Genomic DNA, 25220 nt, shown 5'->3' on the forward strand with positions numbered 1-25220 from the left:
ACCCCCCAGAAGCCTGAGGACTGAATTCTAGTAGGAAACTGAGTAACAGTGCAGATGTGGGGCTGCTGGGAGGTTGAATAATGATGTTGTCAGCAAGAGACACAATGCTGGTTTGAGCCCTGAGGTCACCATTAATTCTGGTATTGTGCTAGGTCTTCTGAGGTATGGCACTGTGGGACAGTGATAAAGCTTAAGGAGGTCTTTTACAAAGGCATGATAGCATTTTCAGCACACGCTAAAACATACTAGAGACACCCATAGGAATATATGAGCGTCTCTAGCACTTTGCACAAATTTACTTTTAGCGTGCACTAAAAATGCTAATGTACCTTTGTAAAAGGACCCCATAGTGCACTGTACTAGAAGAGATAAAAGTTCTGGGATTGTGGAGGGCCATGCTGTGGAGAAGTATGATGTGACAGTGAGAGCTTACTTAGGGGCCCTTTTACTAAGCCACTTAGGCGCCTACGCGCGCCAGTTTGGAACTATCGCCCAGCTACCGCATGGCCCGGGTGGTAATTTAATTTTTTTACGCATGCCCACTACGTGCCCCGGGAACATTTCCGGCATGCAGCGCTAACCGGGCCGTAATCGGCATTGTACGCGCGCTGACGATTACTGCCCAGTTAACACATGAGACCTTACCGCTAAGTGAATGAATGGGTAGTGGTAAGGTCTCAGGCCCAAAATAGACGTGCGCCAATTTTAATTTTGCCGCATGTCCATTTTCAACCAAAAAAAGGGCCTTTTTTGCAGATGTGCTGAAAAATGGACCAGAGCGCTTCCAATACACACGTCTACACCAGCGCAGGCCATCTTTTGGCGCACCTTAGTAAAAAGACCCCTAATTTGGGAGAGACTTTGCAGGGCTAGGGGGAGATTTCTACAACTGTGGAGTGGGCGGCGCCCGATGAGGGGAAAGTGCTGGACTGTGGGAGGTTGTGATTGCTGGTGGTGGGGAAAGTGCTGAGGGTATGGTAGGGTTTCTGGTAATAAGCAGCTATAAAATCTACTGTTAATCTGAAATAACCAAAAATGCACCCAATAAACATGATAGAAATAAATAAATTGATCAGTACTCAGCTGACTGCTGTCAACTAATTTAGGTTCAACCAAAGTATTAATCATGCCCTGGTCTTATCCTTTTGCTTTGTCGCAACCGGCTTTCTTTGAGTCTATGCCAATTAGGCTTGCTTCATGATATCATTGGTATGGTTAGTTTGGGTATTCTACATTCTCCTGTATTTTATTATCAGCACTTCTCACATTCTACTGATTGATTGCTTCACACACTGCTTTATGTTTGTTTATATTGATTTCAGTGTCTCTAATCATCTGTCATCTGAAAGCATTCTTTCCATTCCTGTCTCTTTTGCTTTCAAATTGGCTTTTTTTTTTCTTTGACCTTTGTTACCATGTAGCTGATGTTAAGAATAGCAAGTTTGACATTTTTTTTTAACTGAGACTGCGTTCTCCGCACCTTCCTATAATCATCTTCAGATTTTCTCTTTGTGAATTTTATTTTTTTTAAAGATAAAAACAATTCCATACTCAAACACCAGGCCAACTTCCAACTCTGCAGTTTATTCTGGGGGAGGAAGGGTTGCCTCCAAATGGGTTCGTTTTGTGCATATCGCAATCCTATTACTATGCAAGCTGTAATTCAGATCTTAATTACAGAGTCTCCATACTTCTTGTTAACTAAGGAAAGGGAGGAAAAGACTTCAGAAGCCCAGCTAGATCATTAAAATCTCTAGATATAAATCTTACTGCTGAGCAGCTTCCTCGTGAGTCAGAAAAACCTCCCTATCCCATTTTTTTACAATTTTTGATAATTATACATTTTTCTGAAACATGTGCAATACAAAATAAGCTCAGATTTCTATATCAATTGTTTTTCATTTTTGCGTGCCCTTAAAGCCTCATTCAACTAACTGGGGGGGAGGGGTCTTTTACAAAGGTGTGGTAGCATTTTTAGCGCGTGCTAATCATTAGCATACACTAACCACTAGAGTCACCCATAGGAATATATAGGCATCTCTAGCGTTTAGCACAGGCTTATTTTTAGAACTAGTAAAAAAGGCCCGTTTCTGACATAAATGAAACGGGCGCTAGCAAGGTTTTCCTCGGAGTGTGTATATTTGAGAGAGTGTGTGTGTGAGAGTGACTGTGTGAGAGAGAGAGATTGAATGTGTGAGTGTGTGTGTATGTGATAGAGACAGAGTCAGCGCAGTGACGTGACAGGCGAGAGGAGGAGCGGCTGCAGAGACTGCATTGTAAGACTCGGGCATTTGCGAATGATTTGGGCTAGGTTTTAAAACATTGATCGCTTCTTTTCTTTTTGTAGCGGCCGCTGCTGCTCAATAGGAGAAGCAGCAGCGACTGGACAGTGTTACTACTGGCATCTGCGGGTGGCGATGAGGTTTGATGCGCCGGGGGGGGGGGGTGTAGATGAGCTTCAGGTGGGGGGAGGGGGGTGTTTGATGTGCTGGGGGGGTTGGGTCATGCGCCGTGGGGGGGGGGGTTCTGTAGTGCCGCGCTTGTAGTTTTTTGATGCGCCGCTCCCTGCCACTTCGGCACACTGACAGCTGATTCTCAGGCAGGGGGAGGAGTAGGGAAATGCGCATGTTTCCCTACTCCTCCCCCTGCCTGGGAATCAGCTGTTAGTGATGTCATCCTGGCTATGGAGCCTAGCTCAGCAACTTCAGGAGCCACGGACACAGGTAGTCCCAGATTAGAACGTTGGTGGTGAGAATTATTATATAGGATGTGCTAAAAACACTAGCGTGCCTTTGTAAAAGGACCACTGGATATAAAAATCTGAGAGGGTCTTTTACTTAGGCATGCTGGCGTTTTTAGCGAGCGTTAAAAATAGGCGTATACTAAATGCTAAAGACACCCATGTATTCCTATGGGCGTCTTTAGTGTTTAGCTCACGCCTATGTTTAACGCATGCTAAAAACGCCAGCATACCTACGGAAAAGACCCCCTGAGTTTGTTTTGTATTGCACATGGAGAAGTTCAAAAAATGTATAATTATCAAAAATTGTAAAAATAAATTGGATAAGGGAGTTTTTTCTGACTCATGAGGAAGCTGCTCAGCGATAAGACTTATATCTAAAGATTTTAATGAAGTAGCTGAGCTTCTGAAGTTTTTTTTCTCCCTTTCCATATTTGACAAGTATGGAGACTGTGTAATGAAGATTTGAATTACAGCCTGCATAGTAATAGGGTTTGTAATATTATCAGATAGTAAGTTTGGAGTAATTATAGATTCATTAGTTTTGTGCATACCATGACAGTAATGAACCTCATTCCTAAGCCAGGGTATGTGGAGTATGATCTCAGTCTTTCAAATTTACTGCTAATGCTCACTATTGTGCTTGCATCATGCCAGTGAGAGGTTGTTTCTGGCATTAATAAGATGTAACATGTTAAGGCAATTTATCCAGATGTGCCTGGAAATTCCTTTTAATCAGGCCTCTGGCACCCAAAATAATGGGGAATATTTGGGCCCTTTTTCGGGTTTACATCTCGTCTTTCCTTATCCTTTTCAGTATTGTAGCCAGATCCTCTCTAATTCCCTGGAAAGAATTCTTTCTGACAATGAGGCCAGTGTACTAAACTGAGAAAAATGTTGTTACTATTTGTGGCAGGCACAGAATTCTTCTACTGGGAGTAGTATTGAAAATAAACCAGGTTAAATATAATATAATGAGGTTTATGTATATGAAATGTCACAAAATTGTAACACCTCATAGAAGAGTAGTTTTATTTTGTTTTGGGATTTTTTTGTTGTTGTTTGTTTATTTTTGCTAGAGTAGGTCCATGCAGCCAATTTATTGTCTTGTTTTATTAAGTACTAATAGTTGCTTTGCATGGTTTTGCATCAGAGCTGCTCACAGTTTGTGCAAAGGTGTATTATTTGCAAATGAAACTTTGCAAATGACACTTTACATGCTAACGTGCAAAACAATACCCCCCCCCCCCCCATTTAATAAGCCCTGCAGCAATGCTGACACAGCCCATTCAAAGTGAATGGGGTGTGTCGGCATTAGCACACAGCAGCCACTAGTGTGGCTTAGTAAATAGGGGGGTAAGTGACATCACACACAGTATGCACTGTTTTGTGTTTTTACGTGCAGAATACTATTTGCTTCGCTTTGTTTAGTACATTGATATCTGTTGTCTTTTAAACGGAGTGGCCTAGTGGTTAGGGTGGTGAACTTTGGTCCTGAGGAACTGAGTTCAATTCCCACTTCAGGCACAGGCAGCTCCTTGTGACCCTGGGTAAGTCACTTAATCCTTCATTGCCTCATGTAAGCCACATTGAGCCTGCCATGAGTGGGAAAGCACAGGGTACAAATGTAACAAAAATAAATGTATAGGCCTTAGGGCAGAGGTGGGGAGTATGGGTTTTTACTGTTCCAGGGAAAGGTGGATTTTTAACCTTGTATGGACTTTCCAGTGTTCCAAGTTGGAGGTAGCAAGAAATGTTGACAATAGGATAACTACTTCAGGAAGATGAGTCCATGCAAGAGAATGTTGATTTATGTTGGGAATGAGTTGTTGGAGTTCCTCCTGTTATGGCATTATATAATGTCCATGAGTCAGAAGGTGCTCTTGGAGGACACAAGGCCATTATTCAGGATGTGATGGCTTCAGGCCCTGAGAGTAGTCTCACTGTAACAAGACTGCAAAAGAGGATTTAAATATTGACAGGTATCCCCATTATGTAAAGGTGGCTGCAAAATGAGTAAAGATTGATTGTCTCCAGTGTAGCTAGTGACCTGGCTGTAGCGCTGAATGTGCAGTTCAGGGAAATACATTGTAAAATAATACTTAGTGCCTGCTTTTTGAAGATTAAGGCCTGTCAGGCTGGCTTTGTCCCATGGACACCTGTGGTAACTGTAAGGCTGGAGGTGATGCTTTGGAGTTTGTCTTTTGGTATTATGCTGTGGTGCAGCAATATTGAAAGCAGATTCAATGGTTCCTGGGAGGAGTGATAAATTGCAGGAGCTGAGGATGGACTCTGGGGGGGTAATGTTTGATGACTGACACAAGCTCTTTATGTGTGACAAAAGGGGAGGCCAAGTTTTTTTTGTTTCGAAGGCAGTTCATATGGGAAAGAAGAATATTTTTTCAGTCTAGAACAGCCCTGTAGCACCCTCTTACTGGAGCTTGAGGAATGTACTTCTCGTTTTAATGTATATGGAGTGCCTTGGCTCATTGCGGTCTGGGAGGCCTGGGTCCATGTTTCTGGAAATGTAAGAGACATATACACAGGCACTACAAACAAATGTGTGCAACTGGTTCTGAGTATTTTTAGGTGATTGTAACTGGTACTATGGGGTTGATGACAGAAGGCTGTGGCTAGGAATGAGAGGGGAAGAGAAAATAGAGAAGTATGGCTAGTGATTGGGCTGTGGGGGGAACTGTTCACTGGATGGTGGATGGTAGATTGTAGTTCATAGGAGGTTGATAGATGATTAGTTATGGGGGTGGGGAGGAGGTGTAGAGTAGGAGGCCTTGGCAGTTATGGTGTAAATAGTGTGTAAGTAGTGTGGTTCAACAAACTTTTATTTAAAGAATCCAAAAGCAGTATAATAAATGATTATTGCATCAAATAATGACAATACAAGAGTGACAAAAAGAAAAAAATGAATATCCTAATAAACAAGTAAAGAATTCTTTTAACTGAGTACCTGTATCAAATTACAATAGTCTTATGCAGGTCGCCAGACCAGCCTACTGGTGCTAACTTTTCCTTTACGTTCTACCACAATGGATCCATATTCAGCTGGCGGTGGCCAGTATATTTGTCTTCTGCTGACTGTATTCCCAGATATTTAATGCTAGTCCATAAAAAAATAAATAAAAATTTTAAAAAATCCAGTTGTATGTTGACCGCTACAATTTATGCAGTTAAGTGCAATATACATCTCTTAACTGCATGGGATTAACTTCTTAAAGATAGGACTGCTTTTTATGCAGCCCAATTTGTGTGGTTATCTTATGTGGTTAAGGTCTGAATATCGGCTGGTTTCGGCTCAGGTGCTAACCACAAATACTAGAGAATGACATGGAGACGGGGACCTGCACTAAACTGTGGGACAGATCCCATAGGGATGGGGCGGGGATGGGGACACAGCCCACGGGGACGGGGATAAACTTTGTCCCCATGTCATTTTCTACTTTGAAGCCTGTTAATGAACTGGACTGTTATTTATGTTTGAGTGATGCAGACAACAATATTTTGATTGTTTGGAAAAACAAGCAAACATGCTGGCCACAACTAGCAATGCATGGGGGATCCTGTACATTCCTGCTACCAGCATATCTTCTAAGAAGACCTCTTCTATTTCAGGAAGGACTGTGGAAGACAGGAGGGCTAGACTGAATCCTGAGATTGTTGATGACTTCTTATTCATCCACAGATTAAAAAATCATAACAGTGCTTCATAGGGCATATTTCTCCCCTCTAGGGCATACAGAACGGGTTGTATTTGGTACCCCTGGACATTTTAACAGGGTGGATTAGGATTCCTCGGGGTAGTAGAAATCAGCTATTGTTGGGGTTGAAAGGGTAGAGGGTGGTGATGGGAGGGTTATTATAGCTGCTCGATGTTATTATTGTTTTCTATTTGTAATTTATACACAACAGTTGCACAGCACATTGTTACTTTTTATATTTTAATAAAAATATTTAAATATAAAATCATAAGTGTTCGAGGCTTCTGCAGATGAGGGCAGAGCCCATGGGGACAGGGCAGAGATGGAGACAGAACGCGCGAGGATGGGGTGGGGACGGACACAGAATCCACGGGGACGGGGACAAACTTTGTCCCCATGTCATTCTCTAACAAATACTCAGAGGCAGTAACCAGTTAAGTGCCATTGAATATTCTTGGTTAGTCATGGACAAGCGATTTCAATGAGCCATTTAAAGTTTTTTTGGATATTGGGTGGTGTGTTTTTATGCGGTCCTAATATCAGCACTTAACCAGATAAGTGCTGACTCTGCCCCCGAACTGCCCACAAAATTGCTAGTTTCAGCTTAGGCACTTATCCAATTTACAGTCAACTTGACACCTTCCACGGCCGTGGAAGGTGTCAAGTTGACTGTAAATTGGATAAGATAAGTGCCTTTCCCCGTACTAGAAATAGACGGGTTTGTTATTTTTGTTTAAATAGAGTGAACAAATTAATAATTGTAAAATAACAAAAAAGAAGGAGGTTTTTTACCTGTGATGATTTGAAGGTCCTCCCAATAGTTGGTGATACCAACACTAGGAGTGTGCCTTTACAATTTGAGGTTTTTTCCTCCTATTACTTAAAAAATTTTCAGGACTGGTTAGGATATCTTTGTTGGCAGTGCTAATTAGTGCTCATTATTGCTTGTTAAGTGCTATTATCAGCGCTCATTAGCTTGTTAAGTTACACACATTCTTATAGAATATGCTTGGATTTCAGTACAGCTCTCTAGGTGTACTATATAGAATCTAGGAGATGGTGTCTAGTCGGGGTCCACATTGCTCTATGATATGTAAAGTACAGTAATTAGAGTCTCGATGGCCAGGTCTCTCTTTGTTTTAGAACAAAAGTACATCCATTGAAAATTTAAGGATTCACCCTACAGTTCCTCGTGCCAAATGTGAACCAAGACACATGGGAAAGAAGCCTTTATAGATGTTATAAGCTGGAAGCAGAATCGTTGAGATAGAGAAGATCCTTAACCAGTGGAAACATAGAGAGGATACTATCAGTAAGGGATTTGATGTCAAGTGCCCCATAAATAGTGTTTTAAGTTTTATGAATACAAGGGCAAAGGGTCCAAGAGGTATTGCTTGTCAATATCTCTAGTGTTTTGTTTCTACTTACTTTTCAATAAAAATGATGTAAACATCAATGTTCAGGCATCTTACTACCAAACATGTCTCTTACTATCTGTCAAGGTTTCCTTAAAAGAAAAAGGTATACAGTATCCATGCCCCTAACTGGCAATAGGAAATTCTGTTCTCCTGCTCTTCTAAACTTGTAATTGTTTTTCTTGTCACAGAATTACAGTTCCATCAGTTTTGAATTTTTATTTATTATTTGGTTATACTGTCTTTCTCTGTGAAAGGATACAAGGCTGTTCACATAAAAAGAGTATACACATACCAATTAAATTAAAAAAAAAATACCTTTTGAAAACAGTAGCAAATAATCAAGCTATCCAAAGTCACCACTCAAAAAAAAAAAAAAAAAAACTCTCACTGATCTTTCTTCATCTTGAGATCAAGTGAAAGAGCCCCACACAGAAGGCTCAGTTAGGGACATGGTGAGAAATCTGAGCACTCAGGTATGAGGAAGGCCTACCATTTTATAAATCATTAGTAGCATTTTGAATTAATTTCTCTGATAAATGGGCAGCCATTATAAACCTCTAGGGCTGCTGTTACTGATGTATTTTGCTTCCCCGTATTTCATTTCTCAAACTGATTCCAAGACATTCACTCTATCAGAGACACCCATTCCCCTGGATTCTATATAGCGCGCCTAGCATTCCACAATGAAATCCAATTGTATTCTATAACAATGTGCGTAACTTAGGGCCCTGTTATCAAAGGCACGTTTGCATTTTTAGTGCACACTAAAAATTAGTATGTGTAAGCAATGAAGATGCTCATAATATTCCCATGGGTGTCTACACGGTTAGCATTCGCTAAAAATGCTAGTGTGCATTTGTAAACATTGCTCCTAATTGGCTTAACAAGCCAGTCAGTGTTGTTAACAGCACTTAACAAGCAATAATGTGCACTAATTGGCAAATAGAATTTACGCGCACAACTTCCTAAGCATATTCTGTAACATACTGCACCTAAATGCACTCAGGCAAAAAGGTGCATGGTTATGGGCAGGGAAATGGGCATTTTGTTGGTGTTACAATAGCTAATTGTGTTCCCCTATATGTTGTTATACACATTAATGCACTCTATTTGTTTTTTATACACATTATTGCATTCCACACTATCTCTATTCCCAATCCCTTTGCACTGCACTCTGTATCTATTTTTTATGCTCTTAATGGGGTCAAATTTATAAATTATACCTGAAATATCAGTATGGAAAAAAAAACGCTTAAGTGCTATTCTATAAGCCATTCCTAAAGTTAAACGCAGTTTATAGAATAGTGCTTAAGCACAGGGGTCACGCAGAAACTTAGGTGCATCCACTTCCACCAACAAAAACGTGATGCAAATGCCCCACCTAAATGTATGCACAGAACCCCATTATTCTATAACTGCATGCACAACTCAAATCCATGCCCATGCTCTGCCCCAAAATGCCCATGACCCTCCCATTTCCATACCCCTTTTTCCAAAATGCGCATAAACTTCAGGTGCAAATCACATGCCTAACTTACACATGTACATATTAATTGATTTCAATTAGCACCAATAATTGCTTGTTAAAAATCCAATTATTGGGACTAATTGGCTCATTATTCAATTAAATTGCATGTGCAAATTCGGCACCTGCCTAAATTTGCATGCATAATTTTTGTCAGCTTTTATAGAATTAAGAGGAATATGACTAACATTCTTTTAATCAATTCAGTATACTAAGGGCAGTTTAAAGTGGATTGTTTAACCTTATTCCATATCTCATCTTACATATGCTTAAATAATTTTCCCGCCCAGATCTTATTCAGTTGCCTCTTGTTTGCTAACATTGAGATTTGCAGCTTTATTCTCTTATCTATATTGATCAGGTATGCCTTTCTCTGCTGAGATTTTGAATGTGTATTGGCTTACTACTAATAATAATAATTTCTACAGCACTATTATATGTACGCAGTGCTGTACACATTATCCTCGGGATTCTATCACACCTAGAGTTCCGCACTGAAGTCCAAGCATATTCTATAACAACACATGTAACTTACAAGCAAATCAGCATTTTTAGCAGCACTTAATATGCAATAATTAGCTCTAATTGGCAAAAAATTAGAATTTTTGCAAATAACTCGCTAAGCGTATTCTGTAATGCACAGCACCTAAATTCTAATGCGCGGAGCCAAAAAGAGGCATGGTTATGGGTGGGGAAATGGGCATTTTGTGGGCATTCCAAAGTTTATGCACACTGTTATAGAAAACACCCCTCTGCGCCCAAATCTACATGCTGGTATTTACACCATGTTTTCCTTGGTATAAATGGATGCGCATAGTTCTAGGCACTGGGATATATCAACTAAGTGTATTCTGTATGCCATGCCTAAATCTAAGATGCTGCTTATAGAATACGCTTAGCGGAAATTTATTCTACACAGATTTTTCAGACGCCTTATATAGAATTTAGCCCTGTATACAGGTCCTTTCTCTATCCCTAAGTTTATGTGTATTTTTTTTATAATTGTCGTTAAAGGTTCCTATTGTATTTAGATTACTCTTTCTGGCTATGAATTTTATGGTGATTTTGTATTAATTTATATGATTCTCCATTTTGTATTGTATTCGTGTGCATGGATGTTATTTAATAGCTTTCTTAACATTTGTAATACTTGCCAGGTACTTGTGACCTGGCTTGGTCACTGTTTGGAAAACAGGATACTGGGCTATATGGACCATTGATCTGACCCAGTATGGCTACTATTATGTTCTTATCCATTTGAGAGCTTTTTATCATTTATTCACTCCTTTCAGGTTTTATTTATGGCTATTTTTTTATGTATTCCCAATATCACAGTATTCATACTATCTATATGTATGTTTGTTGTCTGATAGCTTTGTGAGATATTTTTACACTTTATGGTACATATTGCTGTATATATCATATATATCATATATTCATCTATGAACTTTTAATTATCATTTTTGTAGCTAATTCCTTTGTATTCATCTGTTCCTACTTTTTTGTTTGTTATGTCCTTGTTCAATTATGTTTAGATATTGTGATCCCTGAAGCAGGTGTCCACACTGAAACACAGATCTGTGTCAGGTCTTTAAACACAATCCGGCTGATATTCAGCGCTATTTAACCAGCTGGGAATGGCTCCTGGCTAGTTAAATAGCACTTAACTGTCTAAGTGCCAATATTCAGCGTGGGATAGTTGATTATCTACGCTGAATATTAGTGCTTAGAGCATAGCGGTTTACCAGCTATATTGCGCAATATAACCAGCTAACTCCAAGTATTCAGTGATTCGCTGGCTAAGTTTAGTGGCCAAATCAGACTGACTAAATAGCAGTCCTATCTTTGTCTGCTGTAAACTTAACTGGCCAGTGCTGAATATTAACTTGGCCGGTTAAGTTTAAGCCAGCCAACCCCCCCCCCCCCCCCCCCCCACACACACACACACACCAGATATTAAAATCTGATCACCAGAAATGGTCCTGGCATTAAATATACAGGCTAAAAACTATTATGATCTTTACAAAAAACATTTCTGTTCCCGACACGGAACCATGTTTCACCAAGAAGGTTCATGAGAACAGAAACCAGGTGGGTTTTCCACTCAACTCCTTCAGTCCCAGACAATCCAAAGTCTTCTAAATATCGGCCAGAATTGGAATATCCTCTAGTGGACATTGATATTGTCTTTTTGACTGGACATTGGACTTTTGGATTTTTATTATGACTGGTTTTATAAAAGATTTATGATCCACTTCCTCTAGTTCTCCTCTTAGTGGAATTCCATGGTCCACCCCTACTCTGTAATTTGGTTTCTTTTTTCTCCTGCTTGTGCTGTTGGACTGTTAATGGTATTCCACAACATTTCATGTCATTGCTTTGCCATTAAATACAGCATTTTTGCATTCAGATATAAGGAAAACTATACGAAATGTATTATACTGTGAATATTGATAAACACAGTACCATCTAAAGTTTCATACACTATTAATGAGAGTATTTGGTAAAAAGAGTCATATTAATAAATGCATCTGTCTTTTTTTTTCCTTGCAAGCATGCAATGAAGACTTTACGGATGCCTCTGGTGTGTTTACGTCCCCAAACCATCCAAACAATTATCCCAATAATCGTGAGTGCATTTATACGATCACAGTAGGCACAAACAAACAGATTCGGCTAAATTTCACTCAGTTCATCTTGGAGGGTAAATTTTCAGCGGTTTGTACAGCAGACTATGTAGAAATTAGGTAAGTTGTAAGAATTAGAGGTAAGGGTAATGCATTTATGTATATGTTTGTTATAGATGTTATAAAATACACATCATACAAGATAAACATTCACCCCATTCTTAAAAAAACCCAAAATTTATCTGTGAGAGTGGTCTCACCACTACAGACTGTGCCTCTCAAAAACAATATGAAAAAATGAGCCTTTTATAATGATTAATGCATTTAATACCAGCTTTATGTGATACAACAAAAGTGGTTTACATATTATATATAGGTACTTTCTCTGTCCCTAGTGGGCTCACAATCTAAATTATACCTGGGGCAATGAAGGATTAAGGGGGGGAATTCATCAGGTTGTTGAATCCTGTCTTAGAAGAATAACGCTACTTGTGAGCCACCTCACCAGCAACATTATTTTTGCAGCCTGGGAGCTTTGGGCCAAAAAGCCACAGCACGATGCTCCCGGGCCTGCAGATCTGATTCTCGCCATGCTTCTGCCCCCTCCCCCTGCACAAGGCCTGCCCACTCCCCACAGATGTTACCTGTAAAATAATTGGTTGTCGGGGAGGTCTGGAGGTCTTTAGGGGTCCAGGGGGGGGGTCATTTGGGGGTCTGGAGTGATCCTGGAAGTCTGGGGGGGTCTTTGGTAGGAGCAATGCCCAGTCACTCCTGTCCAGTCCTGTGCCAGCTTCAAAGTGATGCCCCTAGATGTAGTCTTATGTAACTACTGCTAGAGGTCATATTTCCATATAAGGAATCCCCTAAATACCCCTCCCTCCCCCGGAACTCCGAAGATCCCCCCGGATCCCCCCTTCCTGAATCACCAATGATTTTTAATGGTAACCCCTGTGGGGGTGGGCGGCCCTTTTGCAGTGGGGAGGCTTAAGTCAGGGGAGGGCCCAGAAGCCTGGGAGCAGTGGGCTGTGGCTTTGCAGCCCAGTGCTCCCAGATGGTAAAATAATCCCATTCTACTGTGATTTTTGGGCAATAACACTACTTGCGGTGTATCACCACAAGTCGTGTCAGGTTATTTGCATGGTAATGAGATACAAAGCATGCATTTGCATATTTTGTATCTCATCACTGTGTAACCTACAGTGACTTAAATATCACTACAGTATTTTTAGTCAAACGGCATTAGCCCATTTAAGTCACGTTAAGGGCCAATTAACGCAACTTAAAAGCCTAACACTACTTGATGAATTCCCTAAATTACTTATCCAGAGTCACAAGGAGCTTCAGGAGGAACTGAACCCAGTTACTAATGTTATATAAACTGCTGGTGCTTTTGATCATATTGGGAGATGTCAGATGCACCCCGAGGTTTGGCTTTATCCATTGAATTATTGAATATCTATACAAGCCCAATATGGAGGCAAATTCTATAACAGGGCATCCATATTTAAGTGCCCCTGGAATACATAAGTGTATAGAATACTGTCACTTTCATGGGCAAGCGTACACGTATGTGCTAAGTGGCAGTGAAACACCTAAGTGCAATTTAGTAAGGGTGTGCATAAGTGGTAGACGCGTTAATGCAAGGGGGGCATCCCTATGGGTGGGTAATAGGAGGGGCGTGAGAGGGGCTGCCACTTATATGTGCAACTTACAGAATACAACACGTTACGTGCGCCTCTACCATATTGGGGTGCCTGCAGTTATGCCAGGTCTATGGATGATGTAGCCGTGGGCGTCTAAATGTAAGGTATGTTGATGTTGGGTCTTGCTAGTATTTTGTAATAGAATCTGGACTCCTAGATGCTGTTATTGAACAGGCTATTGCATGGTATTGGGGGCACCCACTTATAAAATTACCCCTTGTATGCAGTGTGAACTGAACTCGGGGCTGAGGATCGGTTTTGCATAGACAATATTCGATTGTTTTTGCTCGTCGAAGACATCATTAACGCGGATTGATGAAAATTGGGGCATATTGGTCAACAGTGAATTTATGAATGTAATTATATCAGTTGGATAAATGACAAAAAGATTAAGCAGTGATGACCAGTAGAAAAGATGATGGACTTAGGAGTTCACCACATATGGAACTTTATTTCAAGGCCAAATGAGTAAACAGGGAAGTCCTGGCATTCACAGAGGCTTGACATAGACATGTTTCAGCATAATCCCCCAGATTCTATATATCACGCTTACATTTCCGTGCGGAAATCCAAGCGGATCCCATAACAATATGCATAACCTAATTAGTTAACAAGCCAATCAGCACTGTTAATTGGATGTTAAGCAATTAGGAACACTAATTGTCATTAATTAGAACATACGTGCAGAACTCATTAAGCACATTCTATAACGTGGTGCATTGTCAAAAGAGGGCATGGCTATCAGTGTGGAATGAGTGGGTTGTGGGCATTCTGACAATTTATATGTAGTGTTATAGAATATATACCTGGTCTGTGCCTAATTTAGGTGTCAGGATTTCTACCAGGTTCGACTTGGCATAATTCCTCGTGACTAATATAGTTGCACAGACCACCATCAGCGTATTCTATAATCTGTGCAGCAAGTTTGTAGAATACACTTAGGTGAAAATGCTTTCCATATGAATTTCCAGGTGCCATATATTGAATCTAGGCCAATATGCCTGCATCAGGTGCCCTCAGACTTGACATGCCAATTGAGTGGTTCCAGATGACAACAAGTCGGCAGTCTTTGTTAGAAGCCAGGATTTTGGTAGTGCAAGTATAGATGTAAAAGAAGCTTGAAGACTTATAAGAACTTTTTATTATCAGTGTGAGGACCCCTGACATAGGCATATTACACCAAAACATGGCCTGTGTCTGTTGGGCATCTGTGAATACCAGGAGTCCCTATGTATTCATTAGGACTTGAAATAAAGTTCCACATCTGGTGAACTCTTGTGTCAATCATTATCTTTTATATGGTTGTCACCACTTCTTTTTGCCATTGTATCAACTGACTCGTAGTCTAATTAAGACCAACATTTTAGTCACCAGACACGATGCTTTACCTGATGATCTTCATCACTTTTGCAGTGATGGTTGTAACATCCCAGTTCATTAGAAGGTATCATAATGGATTTTTCACCATCTGTGCATTCTCATATTAAGGCTGTGTTGTGAAACTCCTTTTTTAAGGTGTGTTTGTTAAGTAAACTGAAAATGTATTTAGCATTTGATGATTTTAGGACAGTGCTTTTGTCACTAGCTATTTCTTTACTGGATTTTTATAATTCCAGGGCCGATATTATGTTATGTTATCAAGGATTTATCTCTTGCCAATTCTCACATTTTGATTCAAGGCGAGATACAAGCATTACAAAAACTAACATCATAACTATCAAGAAAATTATAAGTAACCCACGGAAGCATATTAGATATTCAAAGCAAGTTACATATTCACTGGTAGCCACTTGCCTTTCAGTGGATTTTCAGCTGCTGTACAGAAATAGAAACACAGAAACATAGAAAAAAGTAGGCAGAAAAAGACCATATGGCCTATCCAGTCTGCCCATCCATACCATCCATTCTTTCTATCACTACTTTAGAGATCTATGTACTTGTCCCAAGCTCTCTTGAATTCAGATACTGTTTTAGTCTCCACAACTTCTACCAGGAGGCCATTCCATGAATTCATCACACTTTTCATGACGTATTTATTCTCTCAGGTTACTTCTGAGTCTATCCCATTTCATTTTCATCCTATGCCCTCTCATTCCAGAGCTTCCTTTCAATTGAAAGAGACTCGCCTCCTGTGCATTTATGCTGCATAATAATTTAAATGTCTTTATCATATCTCCCCTCTCCCACTTTTTCCCAAAGTATAAATATTGAGATCCTTAAGTCTGTCCCCATATGCTTTGATGACCACAACTATTTTAGTAGCCACCCTCTGGACTGACTCCATCCTGTTTATATCTTTTTGAAGATGCGGTCTCCAGAATTGTACACAATATTTTAAATGAGGTCTCACCAGACTCTTATACAGGGGCATCATCACCTGCTTTTTCCTACTGGTCATTCCTTTCCCTATGCACCCGACACATACTTCTGAATGTTCGGTACTGGTCATTTGTGCAAGAGTCAGGGGAGAAGGTATGCCCAAAATAGTGAGTACTGCATCACTGGATATGAAACAAAGGAATCCATAAGAGTTCAATAAATTGGAGGTTTTCTATCTGTTTTATTTTGTGTGTGTATAGTGTTCCCTGCCCATCATGTAAGAGCAAAAACCTCATATCTCCAAAGCTCTGCAGGCATTTCCCTATTTTCCTGAAAAAAGTATTGTGGTTGCCTGTTAGTTGGATTGTTGGCCTTTTTTTCCCCACATATTTTCATTAAGCACCAGCAATGCTCTCTGTATTTTCTGAAAGAATGACCTAGTTCCCTCATTTCTGGTTTTCCTGTCCACATTTCTCAAAACAGATAACCTATACCTACATTATTTGCTTCCACTCATTAATCCCCAAACAGACTAGTTATCTGCACTTGTGTTTAGTTTAGACTCATTAGCTCATTAGCTATGCAAACATATTTCCTCACAAATAAGCAATGAAAACTCCCCTATCACTAACCTATAATTCCTCCTATAAACCCTAATCTTTAGGTTCTCAAAGCACAAAGCAAAATAATGTTCACTTACCAGAGAAATGTCCTCTTCTCTCAGAACTTCTCAGAAAGAAAGTTAAGTGGGACCTTTCCTCTTTATATAGTTTTGAATCTAAGGGGACTGCTTCAAGCAGACCCTTTTAAGCTAACTCAGTAATCAGATTGCCCTTAGTAACCTCTGCAAATATTCTTCCTCACACTTAATTAACACCTAATTCAGGTCAGTGGCAGTGCTACCTCTCCAGCAGCCAAAGAACAGAAAATAACTGTCTTTTAGAACAAGATTTGAGCCTTCCTGGTATCCTTTTAAAGTTCTTTGGCTATTAAGTTTCTACCTCTAGAAAAAGTTTCAGTTTTAAACTATGGGAAAAGCATCTACTTCTAGAGAAAATTTCAGTTTAAAACTATGGGAAAAGGGTTATACACTATGGAAACTAGTTAATAATGCTTGCTTTTCTCACTCTCTTTTTACCCCCCTAAGACTAAACTAGGTCCTGCAGTGCCTGCTAGAGGCTATCTGTTAATGCTGTGGTACAAAGTTCAAGTTTTAAAACTAGGAGAAAAGAGTATGGAGATTAGTTGATAAAGTTTGCTTTTTCATATTTTTATTCTGCCTATCACTAACCTACAATTCCTCCTTTAAACCCCAATCTTTAATTTTCCAAAGCACAAGGCAAAATAATATTCATTTACCAGAGAAATGTCCTCTTCCCTCAAAACTTCTCAGATGGAATGCAGTGAGGGCCCTGTGTGGCTCTCCTTGATCAGATATTGTCAGATGCATGTTTGGTGTAGGGGTTAGGACTGTGGTACCTACATACAGGGGTTGTGGGTTTGATTCTCACTGTGGGTGTTTGTGGTGACATTTATATCCTGTGCTATTGGGGCTGCAATGTGCTAGGTTGGTTTGTGTGACAAGGTGAGCACTTTTTCAGTGGTGGCTGGAGGATGGGGACCCATATGCTTCCTCCCCCCTTCCCCTGTTTCTTTCTATGTCATTTCATAGCTTGGGGTTTGGCTGCAACACATTCACAGAGATATGGGGGTTTGGACTACACTGTAGAGAGGGTAGCTGCATTCAGAGGCCTGATAGGGAGAGAGAGACATTATAGGGGGGATATGTGTGTGATACTTATGTTGCACCCTGAGCTGTTCCCATATGCGCCAAATCATGCCTGGGTCCTCTCTCTGGATGTGCCAGTACTGGTGCTGCAGCGACTCAAGATTGCGAGTGGAGAGAGAGTTGAGGGACTGGGCATCCTTGGCATCACAAACATTATTGATTTGACTGCCATGTTATGCACTGCTCCTCATAGAGGCTGGGACACATAGCACCTTCAGTTCTACATGTACTAACTTTCTTCAATTTACATCATTTTCTTAATTTTTATTCTGTACAATATTTTAACCTTCTTATAAGCCTTTTGTCCTATCACCATGAGTTATTCCCATTCGTATAAATGTATGTTGCACCACCTTTCTGTTGGGGATTATATGTTGTTAGAGATAATTCTTTTTGAAATCTTGTTTCATTAAGGAAGAAGTGAGCTAAAAAAAATTTCAGTTTTATTATTCTTATCAAATTGAATGTCATTATCTGTATATTTGCTTGGTATATTACAGAGACGGAGGCTATCACACATCACCATTTCTTGGTAGATACTGTGGCATGAGTACACCTCCAGTTGTAATATCCCATAGTAACAGATTATGGATAAAATTTAAAACGGATTCTTCCATCACCAGAACTGGATTTCTGGCACACTGGGATGGCACGCTAACAGGTAAAATCTAATAAATGTGCTAGTACAGCACCAGTAAGTTTTAATTTGTTTTGTTAGCTACTCTGTGCTTTGGTGCACATATGACCCAAGTTTGATGCTCAATATCAGGGCTGATATGGTTGGGGACGTCATAGGGGCAGTGAACAAAACCAAAGAGAGAAGGCCTCTAGTGAATATATAGAGCACCAGGTCATTTCCTTGTCAAATAGAAGAGTCTAAAACCTACCTTTCCTTCCACCCTTAACGAGCAGGAGAACCTGTTAATTTATTTCAAAATTGCTGTGGAAGAATGTAAAGGAGAAAAGAGAATCACTTAGTTAAACATGATGGAGCTGTCAAATCCTTTTGATGTTATATTCTGTATCTGTATTCTGTTCACCACCCCAGCCACCCTAAACGTCTCCTGCTCCACAAGACAAACCGGCTTGCAAATCACCTATTTTTCCATTTTCCTAGTCTGCCAACCTCTCCACCATGGTGCCCCCCACCCCCCAACAGGAACTATCCTTTAGACCTGCAGAAGCACTTCCACAAAAACACTAATAATCATACCACCCAACCACTACCACAATCTAATCACTATCTGACCCCTACACTCACAAAAATTGCCCAAAATCAAGTCTTCCCAGTCCCTCCAACCTTCCCTCACCAACTTAAAATGTTTCCTGTAGACATAAAGACACTCTCATAGAGCAAAGTCAAAGAAATGAACCCAGGGCACTTGGACCACTCTAGCCACCAGTACTTCCTAACTCTAAAATCAGAGCACCAATCTATAACAATGCTAGGGCAGAGTGTGCAGCCCCAAATCTAGATGTGCTGTCATCCTAGTACAGCAAACCACTACTGCACCTTGTTTCAAATAACCCCTTCCAAGCAGCAGTGTTGACAGCTGCTATGCTCAGATGCAAGCTGCTGTGAAAAGCCCATGTGAAGAATTTTCCTTCTCTTCTGTGAGCCTACAAACCAGGACTTTCCACTCCTCTGCTTCTACCCACACCCCTGGAGAATTTCTCTTGACACTACCACCACAGGTTCAGTCAGTGCACACCACAGACATCAGTCTCAACCAAAACCGCCACCTCACACAGTCCTGCCACTGGCAGCACATAACATGATGGAGAGGAAACACAAATGTCCTTCCCTCCTCCCCCCTACTCAGGACACAGAAAAAAATATTTTTCAGTTTTTAATGCTTTTCCCCTCCCATAACAGCCTAATCCCTTCTCCTCATCAGTCCATCAAAACTAACTTGCCTTCCCAAACAAACCTGACATCCAATCATCAGCTGAACATCACCCTCCCTGACCACCACACTCCACCTCTTCCATTACCCATTCTTCTAACATCTACAGCTCTGGAAAGAAGGGCTCATCCATATTAAGACACATCCCAGGTGAATCCAGGAGCTTCATAATGCATATTAAGCAATTAACGCAAAACTGAGAGCACTAATTGTTAGCATACAGCCACTAACAATTGACATGCTGGCTTGGCACTTTAGGAGTAAATATAACCGGGCACCTGATTGGCACATGTTCTGTAAAGGACAATAGGTGCCTATTTTCCTCTATAGAATAATTTACTTAACATGGTATATATGTATATATGTGCTAAGTTGCAAGCTCTTCGCCAGTCATAGAGCTGTGCAAATGCTCGCACTTGAATTCCTACCTGATTACCGCCAGGTAAACACCGCTCCAAAATATTTTTGTAGCGCCGGAAATGGTGTACGCAGGGGGAGGGAACTACCGCTGGGGCTGCTGTGGTAACCCGGCAGTACTTCCAGTTTAACGAGCAGCAAGCCCGCATTGGGCTTACTGCTGCTTAGTAAAAGACCTCCTAGGTACCTACATTCCCTTTATAGACTAGTCATCTACCGGGTGCCCTGTTGTAGAACTGTGCTCCATTTGTTAACACAACAGATAATACATAACATTTACCCCATAATTCTATAAACTTATACAGACAACTGGATGCTTACCACTGGATTCAATATATGGTCCCTATGTTGCATGCCTAAATTTGGGTGCAAAACCAAGATGCGTGCACAACTTAATTGATTAATGAGCCCTTAACTAGCAATAATTGAGTGCTAATGACCAACTACTGCAGTTGATTGGCATCAGTTAGGATTTGTGTGCACATCTGGCTACATGCTATTCTATGAGGCTCATAGAGCATATCTGGAAAGGGGACATGTCAGGGGTGTTCCGAAAAGTTGCCAACCCAATTGCTGAATTTCACCTCAGCAACCCCAACTTGGGTGCTAGCATTTACATCAGGTTTCAGCAGGCTTAAGTCTGCTGCCCAAAAGGCAGTGCAGAATCTGCGCTTAGGCATGATTCTATAAAGGGCACACTCCCTTTATAGAACTACGCACTGTGCCCATTTTCGAGTTCCTTTTACTGAATCTAGCCCTTAGTGCGTAGAGTTATGCACACAAGTTATAGAATAATTCCAGTTATATGTGTAACTTGATTGTTAAATTAGCTTCTAATTAGCATTAACTAACAGTAATTGGCTATAATTAGTGTTAATTGCCACTAATTTGCAGTTGGATAAATTAAGTGCACAAAATCTATAGAGCACAACTGATAGAGAACTGGGAAGCACATGGGTGGGTCAGAGGCATGCCTAGCCCTTATGAGTGTGGATTATAGAATACTGTCAGCAACACACCTGACAGCAGTTAAGCGCAAAGATTTACACCAGCCATTGAGCTAGTGTAAACTGCATAACTGCGGGCTTACGTTAGTATTCTAGAACAGCAATTATTTATTTATTTATTTATTTGCTGCATTTGTACCCCACATTTTCCCACCTATTTGCAGGCTCAATGTGGCTTACATTATATTGCAAAAGGTATAATTATGAACAGAGTAAGAGGTTTGTTCTAATTTAACATATTACTATGTAAGAAATAAGGAAGATAGGTCTGTAGAATGATTTACATAACACATAATAAAAAGCAGTAAAATATAATGACCAATAATGATAATATGACTATTATAATCAATTCAGAGGGATCAGTAAGCGGTTGGTTTAGATATAGAATAATCAAGTCGTTAAGGAGGATTCTTATTGTAAGTCTCTTTGAACAAGTGTGTTTTCAATAATTTCATGAAGGCTGTCAAGTCACGTGTTGTTTTATAGTATTCGGTAGTTTATTCCATGCTTTTGTGCACATATTTTCTGGTACAGAATTCATGCTTATTGCGCATCATCCCAGCACCTAACTTTAAGTGACCTTTAGAGAATTGCCCTTTTAATGCCACCTTGATAGGGTCCTTAAGTGCATCTGCATTATTTGCAGTGCTGTTAATGTATGCTAAAGTCAGTGCATTTTTTCTAGCAAAAAAGGTGCCGGTACTCTAATGCTTGGCCACTCTTCAGGGGTGGGTTGATCCCTGAGAGGGAGTCATCCCACAATAGCCAGGCCCCCTGCAACCAGTCACAGAATCTATGACGGCAGAATTGGTGTGTAGAGCATAAGCTCTTTCATTAAAACTTGGAGTCCATGGGTCAATTTTAGAAGACAATGGAAAAGGTGCCGGTACTCAGTACCCCCAAGTACCCCCTCAAAAAAAGCACTGGCTAAAGTTGAGGCCAGAGTGTGAGATGCCAAAGTTGTTCCTTCTGCAACATTTTGTCCAGGTTCTGTTTGCATCTTTACCAGTCCATATTTTAAGAAATGGGTGAACATACTGCCCCCCCCCCCCCAAAAAAAAATAAAATAAAATAATAATTTGCAGTAAGTAGCAGGTATTACTTAATCCATTTGATCATAATTTCATTTTATTTTCAGGTTGTGGAGGAACTCTTACAACAGCATCAGGCAGTTTCACATCTCCCAATTATCCCATGCCATATTACCACAATTCGGAGTGCTACTGGCTCCTAAAGACATCAGCTGGAAGTGTATTGGAAATCCAGTTTGTAGAGTTCCACTTAGAAGACCATAGAAACTGTGAGCAAGATTACCTGGCTGTAAGTATTCAGATGGCATGTATTTTTTTAAATGATATAAAAATTATTTTTGTTCTAGTCTGTTGAAAATTCTAGCAGATAAAGTGCTTTTTGACAATTGGCCACTTTCACTGTGGGCAAAATATTCCTAATTATAGAGTAAGTCGAGGGGACAAAAATAATGTATATAGATAACATTTTCAAACTTGTATGTCCTAATTTTCTTTTAAAAGTTAGCCTGTCGGTGCAAGTATCTTAGGGGCCCTTCAACCAAACAGCGATAAAAAATTGCCTTAGCGTGCTCTTACATGAGTCATTCCTGCATGCTAAGGTCATTTTTAGTGCTGGGGTAAAATGGCCAAATGTCCTATTTTTGGTATTAATGGCCATGTGCTAATTTTGAGCCAAGTAGAAAACAGAAGAAAAATTCTCCACAGCCAAACAACACCTGTGTATTCTATAAAACATGTACCTGCATTGAAACTCTACCCAAACTTCACCCCCAGGAATGCCTACGTACAGAGCACATATAAGTATATGTGATCATGTCAGCATACATATTCAGCCATGCCCTTTTCTGCATGTAAAACAATCATGGTGTCTCTTGTCTTTGGGTATTGCTTGGGATCGCTACAGTGAGGAGACAGGCTGTCTTTTGTCACTGCTGGCGATGGGTGGGTAAGCCCTGGGTCATTGAAAAGACTATCCAGAGTCGAAGACCCAGAGGCTCCAACCAGCGGTAGACAAGTCACCTTTACGGGCACAGCGCAGGAGCTCAGAAAGCAGCCAACCTCGTAATAGAATTTGGCAGAGCTGCAACAGGAACCAGCTGAAGCACCAGAGCAGTCTTATCCCCAGACGGGCTTCAGTTGAGCTGATACAGGAACCAACTGAAGCACTGGAGCAGCCTTATCCCAAGGCATGCTTCGGCACTGAGGCAGCCTTATCCCAAGACAGGCTTTGGCTGAGACAAGAACAAACTGGAGCAGAAATAGTCTAATAACATGATGGGTTTCAGCTGAGACAGAACAAGCTAGAGCAGGAACCCGTTGAAGTCCAGGCACCATAGGGTCAGCAACGTACCAGATAGAGAGGAAGTTGTGAAGGCAGGGAAGTGCTGGACAGGAGATTTAAATCTCTCTCCTCTGCCTGACGTCATCTGGCAGTGTCCTGCCTGGTATGTTGAAAGATGTGAATGGAGCACGCGCGTGTCTAAGGCTCTTTCCTTGCTGGGGTTGCTCGGGAATATGCGGCTCTGCTGCTGTAAGGAAGCGACTGCCAGCGTCAGGTTTGGGGCAACCATGTGGCTGGGCCACGGGCTCTCCCACAGTAAATGCGGTGACTGTGACATCTTCTAGTTTATTGTCCTCCTGAATTCATGAGGAATGAGATAGACTTTATTGGAGGCTATTGTACAGCATAAGTACATAAGTACATAAGTAGTGCCATACTGGGAAAGACCAAAGGTCCATCTAGCCCAGCATCCTGTCACCGACAGTGGCCAATCCAGGTCAAGGGCACCTGGCACGCTCCCCAAACGTAAAAACATTCCAGACAAGTTATACCTAAAAATGAGGAATTTTTCCAGTCCATTTAATAGCGGTCTATGGACTTGTCCTTTAGGAATCTATCTAACCCCTTTTTAAACTCCGTCAAGCTAACCGCCCGTACCACGTTCTCCGGCAATGAATTCCAGAGTCTAATTACACGTTGGGTGAAGAAAAATTTTCTCCGATTTGTTTTAAATTTACCACACTGTAGCTTCAACTCATGCCCTCTAGTCCTAGTATTTTTGGATAGCGTGAACAGTCGCTTCACATCCACCCGATCCATTCCACTCATTATTTTATACACTTCTATCATATCTCCCCTCAGCCGTCTCTTCTCCAAGCTGAAAAGCCCTAGCCTTCTCAGCCTCTCTTCATAGGAAAGTCGTCCCATCCCCACTATCATTTTCGTCGCCCTTCGCTGTACCTTTTCCAATTCTACTATATCTTTTTTGAGATACGGAGACCAGTACTGAACACAATACTCCAGGTGCGGTCGCACCATGGAGCGATACAACGGCATTATAACATCCGCACACCTGGACTCCATACCCTTCTTAATAACACCCAACATTCTATTCGCTTTCCTAGCCGCAGCAGCACACTGAGCAGAAGGTTTCAGCGTATCATCGACGACGACACCCAGATCCCTTTCTTGATCCGTAACTCCTAACGCGGAACCTTGCAAGACGTAGCTATAATTCGGGTTCCTCTTACCCACATGCATCACTTTGCACTTGTCAACATTGAACTTCATCTGCCACTTGCACGCCCATTCTCCCAGTCTCGCAAGGTCCTCCTGTAATCGTTCACATTCCTCCTGCGACTTGACGACCCTGAATAATTTTGTGTCATCGGCGAATTTAATTACCTCACTAGTTATTCCCATCTCTAGGTCATTTATAAATACATTAAAAAGCAACGGACCCAGCACAGACCCCTGCGGGACCCCACTAACTACCCTCCTCCACTGAGAATACTGGCCACGCAATCCTACTCTCTGCTTCCTATCTTTCAACCAGTTCTTAATCCATAATAATACCCTACCTCCGATTCCATGACTCTGCAATTTCTTCAGGAGTCTTTCGTGCGGCACTTTGTCAAACGCCTTCTGAAAATCCAGATATACAATATCAACCGGCTCCCCATTGTCCACATGTTTGCTTACCCCCTCAAAAAAATGCATTAGATTGGTGAGGCAAGACTTCC

The 25220-nt window shown here is 40.9% G+C and overlaps 1 protein-coding gene across 2 annotated transcripts in view; it reads left to right on the forward strand.

Annotated features, from left to right (window-relative positions):
- The window catches only part of CUBN (cubilin), a 697556-nt gene that overhangs the window by 179899 nt on the left and 492437 nt on the right, over positions 1-25220 (forward strand). For both annotated transcript variants that reach the window (XM_030199596.1, XM_030199602.1), the window contains exons 23-25: positions 11951-12143; positions 18335-18495; positions 22304-22485. In XM_030199596.1, coding sequence (XP_030055456.1) covers positions 11951-12143; positions 18335-18495; positions 22304-22485 — 536 coding nt within the window. The remainder of the gene's footprint in view (positions 1-11950; positions 12144-18334; positions 18496-22303; positions 22486-25220) is intronic.

The sequence above is a fragment of the Microcaecilia unicolor genome, chromosome 1 (assembly GCF_901765095.1).
Source record: "Microcaecilia unicolor chromosome 1, aMicUni1.1, whole genome shotgun sequence".
NCBI lineage: Eukaryota > Metazoa > Chordata > Amphibia > Gymnophiona > Siphonopidae > Microcaecilia > Microcaecilia unicolor.